At 45.7% G+C, this 7,949-nt stretch overlaps 1 protein-coding gene and 1 non-coding gene across 2 annotated transcripts in view; one reads left to right on the forward strand and one right to left on the reverse strand.

Moving 5' to 3' along the window:
• gbe1b (glucan (1,4-alpha-), branching enzyme 1b) overlaps window positions 1-4,472 on the reverse strand; it is a 103,908-nt gene extending 99,436 nt beyond the window's left edge. Inside the window, exon 1 of the mRNA XM_056283246.1 lies at window positions 4,206-4,472. Coding sequence (XP_056139221.1) covers window positions 4,206-4,303 — 98 coding nt within the window. The 5' untranslated portion in view covers window positions 4,304-4,472. The remainder of the gene's footprint in view (window positions 1-4,205) is intronic.
• Window positions 4,473-5,045: 573 nt separating this feature from the next.
• Window positions 5,046-5,118, forward strand: trnak-uuu (transfer RNA lysine (anticodon UUU)). The gene has a single exon. It is a non-coding gene; the product is annotated as a tRNA-Lys (tRNA).
• Window positions 5,119-7,949: the final 2,831 nt, after the last annotated feature.

Below are 7,949 nucleotides of genomic sequence, written 5' to 3' on the forward strand. Positions count from 1 at the left end.
CACCCGGACACCCTCAACATAAGCATTTCTGACCTTACTGTATAACCAGGGTGAGAACCATAATGCAGCTTTCAGGTGGGCTCACTTTTTGCATAGGGGGCCGTGCCTCAGACAGGACTTGCAGTGTGTTACACTGCTAAAGTTTATTACGTCTGATTATAGTGTGACTTAGGCAACAGAACAGGTCGGCTGTTTTGATGACAGACATCAACAGCTGAGGCGACATTCAGGTCTTTCTCCAGAGAACAAGAGATGTAAGGGACAGTCCTGGATAGACTGGCAGAAACACTATAGCGAAAGATTTTACTTCCTGATCTAAAATGGCCTCAAGGGATTCTATCGCCCAGTGACAAGGTGACTTTCATAAAAGGCTGTTAATTTCATTGTATGACTATAGTACATGAATGGGGTTAAATAGGTACTCTAACATTTGCAGAAAGGTTGCTAGATGACAGCATAACATTTCTTTGTAACTTGATATCTCTGATGACGCACAAGCTAGGTCAAAATAAACTGCTAAAACCTGCTTTCAAGTTGCTACAGTAGGCTTACACGAAACACTGTCAACGCATAACCAGCTTCAGATGAGCTCGAATGAAAATAATCATACTGCTTGCTATATCATACCTACTGTAGCCAATATGTTCTTAATCACAACAAAGAACACCCTTTGGGGGATTAATGCTGGACTTTCGTTGTGAAATTAGTTCTGGTGATGACATATTGAACTCTGTTCAAATGGTTGCTAAAGCGATCAACAAATCCCATGAGATGCTTCCTGCTTTCATTTGGGCTAATTCAAGAGATATAGGCTCTTACTTGCTGCAACTTGCCATTTTCAGTGAACTGGTTAGTTACTCAACAGCAAGGGTAAACTGTAGGAAGGCTAAACAAAGTCATCCAAAATGACGAGTGCTGCCCACTAGGATAATATGACTATGGTTGATTTCACAATCAACTTCTAAAGGACAGTTCACCCCAAATCAAAAATACATCTTTTTCCTCTTACATGTAGTGCTATTTATCCATCTAGATCATTTTGGTGATACCTTCATTAGAAACTATTTTCTTTGAGATAAATACACCTACATGAAATTGCTCACAACAAGTTCTGAGGATTATCTTGAGTTACCAAGTCATGATTTATGGAAAGAGACATTGCTGTTGAGTTTTTCAAATGTATTTTTTTGGTGTTTTGAGCAACACAAGCCGAGTGCCATCCAGTTGTATGCGAGATACCTCCAAAACTCGGCAACTCACACCAAAGCGATCTAGATGGATAAACAGCATTACAGGTAAGAGGAAAAATATGTATTTTTGATTTTGGTGTCAACTGTCCCTTTATAATGACCCTTGCTTATAACACCAACTTGCACAAGGGTTACTTTTAACCATGCTATTCCACATTATGAACTCATGGGAATAGATAAAATGATGAGAACAGAGTAACCCCCATTGCACATTGCACTTGTGCAATGTAGTTGTTCAAAACCAAAGTTCAATAAACGGACATTAGCACCCATTTCACCATGACACGGTGGTGAAATCTAAACAGTGAGCTTGGCCATGGGTCTCTTTTCAGAAAAGCCAGCCGATTTCTTAACAACACGCTGCACGAGAAGCACACTCCTTGTGACACCACAGCTCGAGGAAGCGGTTGATGTCAGTGCCAGTGTTCACAAACCCGTGTTTGGATTCTGGGGATTTGAACACAGGGGGCTGATCATGAATTAACCTTCACACACCAGTGCTTCTATAGTATGTAAAATAATTTATATGTAACTTTCGTCACTGAGACAAGTGCGCGAGACACGTCTGAAGCTCGGTGAAGCCTGGCGAGCCCAAGCTGTGTCTGAGATGGAGCTGACATGCTCATCTCTCCGCAAGGCCTGAGCCCTGCCTGTACGCCGCAAACACAAAGCAGGCAGTCTCTCACCTGCCACATTAAGAGACAAGCCCTGACACTGAAATGATAATGATTTATAAAAGCTAGGGTGTAAAACTCCTAAGCAGAGTTCAAATTAAACTGTTTTATGGCACTGGTTGATCATGTGCTTATGGAAATATGAATTTGAGATGAGTATTGTTAGGTGTGCTTTTACACATGCATCATGTTGATCATTTTTTTCTCAAGCTGGAGTCCAATGTTGGGGTGGCAGTGAGACTGAGGAGAACATTTACGATGCTGTGTTAAGACAAACATGTCATTTTGCTTAGAAATTTTACTTTGTACTGCTTTAGAGTGGGTCCTGTGTACGACGTTAAACTGCAACCGTCGGGTCGTCGGCAACTAAACCGGCACCCCCACTTCAACCCTTGGGTTGTTGTGAGGAGGGTGTGTGGACACCCAGCAGGGCTAAAAACAAAACCTGTCAAAAGGGCGGCTGAGTTCCTCTGTGAACCAACAGCCATCCATACCTGGAGAGGAGATAGAGACCACCAGGTACTGCCCCTACTGGAACACAATGATGGCTCAACCGAGACTTGTCGAGGCATCGGCTGTGCTCCTATGACCCCCATAGGTTACGGAACTGATGATGATGACTCCTTTAGAGAATTTTGAAGCCACATTTAATTTACTGCAACACTTAACTGCCGATTACAATGTTGTTACCACTATGTAAAAAAAACAAACAACTACATCAACTGACAATAAATGAATTAATAACAAGCAAAGTCAAGGGATGAAATAAGTTCTCATCGGGCTATTGACTCTCAGAGCCAGTCAATTATTTACTTTGAAAGATTAGGGTTGTCCAGAGCTCACAAAACAACCCCAGGTTGACCTCTGCAATCCCTGAAAATATAATAGTGGTTTACCTCAACAAAGATATAACCCACATATATTTGTGCAGAATTTAACCACTGCATAAATTACTGCAGCTCCTTTGGACTGATTAGAATCATGATGGGGGTAGAAACAGGCCCAAGGGTTACTGAATCGAGTAATTAGCAAAACTGATGTTTACGAATTTCCAGCTTCATATAATCTGACTTGGCTCCTCGGAAGCATAATGTATTTTGTGTCCTTCGAGCAGTCGTATTTAAAGTAATGGTATGCTGATTCTGTCAGGCACATTTCAAAGGCAAGGCCCCAAAGTGTTCAAAGTCATGGGACGTAACACCCTTTGGGACATGACAATTTTACATAAAAATATCTAATAATAAAATCTATCATATCAAGGCAATTATGCAGTCAAATCAAGGTTGACATTGCCAAATGCAAGCGGGGTGGGGTGCTAAGTTTGGGTTGTAATACTCATCGACTAACAGACTATTATAACAACAAACACTTCACTGCCACAAAGCCTATAGCTTATCTGACCATGGCTGAGACTTCAAACCCAACATTGATCATTGTACACGGGAGACCTAACCTGGGGGAAATGGTGTGGGGTGTGTGTGTGTGGGGGGGGGGCTTGGTGATGGTGGGGGTATCATGCTGGGTAGACTCATCAGTCAATCCCTTGTTGTCTGAGCTCCTTTTATTGCCAACTTTCTCAGCAAAAGCAAAAGCTAGGGCAAACGGAACCAAGCAGATCCAGCATGTGCGTGTGCGTGCGTGTGTGTGTGTGTGTGTGTGTGTGCGCGTGTGTGTGAGTAATTCCACTGTGAGAAACCAAATAAGGGGTACTGGGTTTGGGTCACGTGGGTGAGAGCGTGTCAGCAAACACAACGACCATCTGGGCCGATAAGCAGAAGCTGATTCATATTGTGGGACTGCTGCGATGCCAGTGTTTGAAAAGCGATGGCTGTGCCAAGACAATACTAAACATATGCGCGTCATGCACCTCCTCTTGCGGCTGTCAGCTGACTTGATAGCCCCGGACCCGCCGCTGGGACTGTCAAGTGAGAGGAAGTCGTGAGACTGCAAAACAAATGACAGGTTTTCACGTTGTGTATGCGCAGAGACCGTCGTCGTAAACGGGCGTCCAGCTGCGCCTCTATTTTGGCCAAATTCCGGGTTATTCGGAAGACTTGAGAAATGGGATGACGACGATGAGCTCTACGCAGTGTACATGAACCTAAAAATGGAAGACGACCTCTGTTCGGCCGTCCCGACCACGTAAAATGTCAAGTCCATACTAAGAGAAGTGAGTCCCTGATGCTGCTGTGCATCTAAACGAAACGGCCAATTAAGGCCGGGGTTATCTATTTATTTATTTGTTTGTTTATTCATTTTCCTTAGCTCGCATTTTCTTTACCTCCTCTGGAAGTCCTTCGCGTAGGTTTTGAGATAGGGGTCCATTTGGAGCAGATTGCTGAACTCGGGAACTGAAACCTTATCCTCCGGGTCTCCCATGGTCTCGGCCAGGCAGGAGCAATCGAGCGTCGACTCGCCGCTGACCGGGAAATATCAAGACTATAGCGGCATGAGAAGGGGGGGACGTGTGCCAACACAAGGGCGGCGAGATCAGAGCGAATCAGACTCCCCGCGTCGCGTTAAACCCACCCATCGCGAACACGCTTTTCACGTGCGATGTACGAAAACTGCGGCGAGGCATCGCGAGACGCTGCGACGCGGCGCGGCGCGGCTTTAAGATGACGAGAGAGCCGGTGACGTCAGAGGAAGGGGGGGGCTCGTGTTCGCGTGTGCTGACAGTTGTTTTGTGGTTTTTTTTGAGAGACAATGATCAACCTTCATTTCATACATTAAAATGCACTGCGAGTTTATTTTACATTTAGTGAAAGTGCTCAGATCGATAAGGTAAGAAAAAGAAGAGCGGAGTATATGATTAAATAAATAGGTAGATAGAGAGAGAAAAATAAACCTTGATAAAACAGAGTGAAGACGTTACACGTGACGATAGAATGACGTGAGATAGTGCAGGTAAAATAACGGAGGAAAAACAGGGGATCATTTCATAAATGATGACAGAGTGACGCAAAGTACAAAAATCCTGAGGCTATTGGGCCAACACGGTGCGTGTATACATGCAGGTGACAAACTAAAGAAGAAGAAAAAAAACATCATAAAAGGTCCTAGTAAGGTACTGGGCAGCCATAAGCATCAAGAACAGGTTTAATGTTCCTTTACGGTCAGAGCCCGGATAGCTCAGTCGGTAGAGCATCAGACTTTTAATCTGAGGGTCCAGGGTTCAAGTCCCTGTTCGGGCGATATAGCTTTAGTTGACAGTTGTGTCTTAGCCTTGCTAGTCGGATTCATGTGTGTTGCTGTTGTTAATGTGAACTCCTGACGGTTGTTTCAGGACGTGTCTTTGATGCAATGCGAGTCTCCCTTGTGTAGCCTGTCCTCCTAGGTCTCCATGGTGACGCTGGTCGCAACTGGTACACTGCTTTGGCATCCTCCTGTTCAGATTCTTTTTTTATATATTACAGCGAAGTTGCTACCACGTCAGAATTGTGCCAATTGTCCTGTTTTACCCATCAGGCACTGCGTGCAGATTGTCAGTTGTTATTAAATGTTTTGTAAGTGTTTTATGTGGTTTTATGTGATTACTATTTGTTGTGGTGTAATTGTAGTTGTCATTCTGTTGTGTTGTGTAACCTTGTAACTGAAACCCTGAACAACTTTGTTGTTCGAGTTGATGACCACCATGTATTGCGTCACATTTCTGCAGGTTCTTGCTCCTGTGTGAGTTCAATAAAGGGGCTGCAAAGTTACCTTTGTCGTTGCTTCTACGTTCGCCACAATATATTATAAATCTATATGGGCGCGAGTCCATGAATACTGGGATGGCATCCAGTGGCCCCCGTCCATAGAGTGGGTGGTTGTGTCACGAAGGGCAACCGGCGTAAAATTTTGCCAAATCCTTACGCGGATCGACAAGACCATACCGGATCACTCGAGTCGAGGCTCCATACGGGGACTGACTGAGGCCGGGGTTAACGACGGCCGCCATTGGTGCTGCGCCCTGACAGGGTACCGATGAAAACTGTTCTATCCGCTGTGGCGACCCCTGAAAAACAGGGAACAAGCTGAAATAATAATAATAATAAGAAGAAGAAGATAAATCTATATCCCGTTTCAATGTTATCCTCCCCTCGCTCCGATGTGAGACTAATGTCTTTTCTTGTCTCTCCTCCCGTGTGTGTGAATGGTGTGATGTGAGTCTCCCCTGTGTGCATCTGTGGTCTGTCCTCCTGTCAGGTCTCCATCGTGATGGCGGTCGCGTGGCCCAGGTCCCAGGTTGTTCCGGTGGCGACACCGCTTGGCATCCTCCTCATCATATTAGTCGTATTGTAACGTGCATGGATAAGAAGACACGCTGGCTGCTGGTTGGCGAATCTGAACCTTTAATTGAGCGGTTAGCGATGCCTCCTGCGGTGCGGGCGATACGGGTTCGCTTCCCGGCCGCGGCAGTTCCTGTGGCTGCGTTGTCCCCTGAATTCACTACATTATATTTCTACATTATACTTTATAATTCCATTATAATTCTCTTTCAGTGTTGTAGTCTTTAAATGTGTAAACACAACATCCATTGCGCCTCTGTCCTTCTTGGGTGAGATCCCTCTGTCTGTCTGTCTGTCTCTCTGAGTTTTCTTCCTATTTTTTCTCCCTGTGAAAGAGTTTTGTTTTTTTTAGGGAGTTTTTCCTTATCCGATGAGAGGGTCTAAGGACAGGATGCTGTGTTGCTGTAAAGCCCACCGAGACAAATGTGTAATTTATGATAATGGGCTATACAAATAAAGTTGCATTGACTTGTCATAGAGTCAACAAGTCTCTGACCTCTACTGGAGGGACGGACACCATTCTTCCAAAAGATATTCCCTTATTTGGTGTTTTGGCGGTGGTGGTGGAGAGCGCCGTCTGACACGTCGGTCCAATAGCTGTTCAGCTGGGTTGGGATCTGGTGACTGCGAAGGCCATAGCATATGCATTACATAACTTTCATAGCCACCAAACTATTCAGCGGTCCCTCGTGCCCCGTATCACACACACACGCACGCACGCACACACACACACACACACACGCACACAAAAGTAAAACTTTCATTCACACAGCAGCCATATACTTAATCGTGTGGCTGTAATGGACTGAAATAATGCTTTTTTTTTGTTCTTTGCCAGTGGGGGCGTCACAGCACGGCTTCTCACAGCACTGCTGTAGGACCGGAGGCTGCATAGTAAAACCGACACGGCAACAGACCACGCTGAATGCCTCTGCATTGGCAGCGTGCTGAAAGTTGTGGACTATGATTGAAAATATGATGGCCCGCAACCGACTTCCTTCCTCTGCAGGATGTGCGTCAGTCTCTGAACGCTCACGTGCGTGCCTGCTGAACAAACGACTTGTCAGTTCAAGTGCTGAAATTAATTTGTCGTACTACATTGTGATTTAATTAATTAATTTATTTATTTATCTATCTGTCTATTTATTTACTATCATCGATGGTTTCACCTGTTTGGTCAAAGTTTGATTTTGGCGGGGCGTCCGGGTGGCGTGGCGTGGCGGTCCATTCCGTTGCCTGCCAACACGGGGATCGCCAGTTCGAATCTCTGCGCTACCTCCGGCTTGGTTGGGCGTCTCTACAGTAGGCCGTGTCTGCGGGTGGGAAGCCGGATGTGGGTATCCTGGTCGCTGCACTAGCGCCTCCTTCGGTCGGTCGGGGGCACTGGGGGTGAATAGCGTGATCCTCCCACGCGCTACGTCCCCCTGGCGAAACTCCTCACTGTCAGGCGAAAAGACGCGGCTAGCGACCCAACATGTATCGGAGGAGGCATGTGGTAGTCAGCAGCCTTTCCCGGATCGGCAGAGTGGGGTGGAACAGCGACCGGGACGGCTCGGAAAAGTGGAGTAATTGGTCGGATACAATCAGGGAGGGGCGAATGGAGGGGTGGAGAAAAAGTTTGATTTTGGTGCCGTTTGTTCAGTGTCCTGTCCTGTCCTGCTGTCACATGCTACTTTCACATTGACCAGATGGAATCAGGTTACCTCTTAAAACAAGAGAAGAAGAAACCCCCTATCACAACTGAGTTTCCCACA

Source organism: Lampris incognitus, chromosome 7 (assembly GCF_029633865.1).
Source record: "Lampris incognitus isolate fLamInc1 chromosome 7, fLamInc1.hap2, whole genome shotgun sequence".
NCBI lineage: Eukaryota > Metazoa > Chordata > Actinopteri > Lampriformes > Lampridae > Lampris > Lampris incognitus.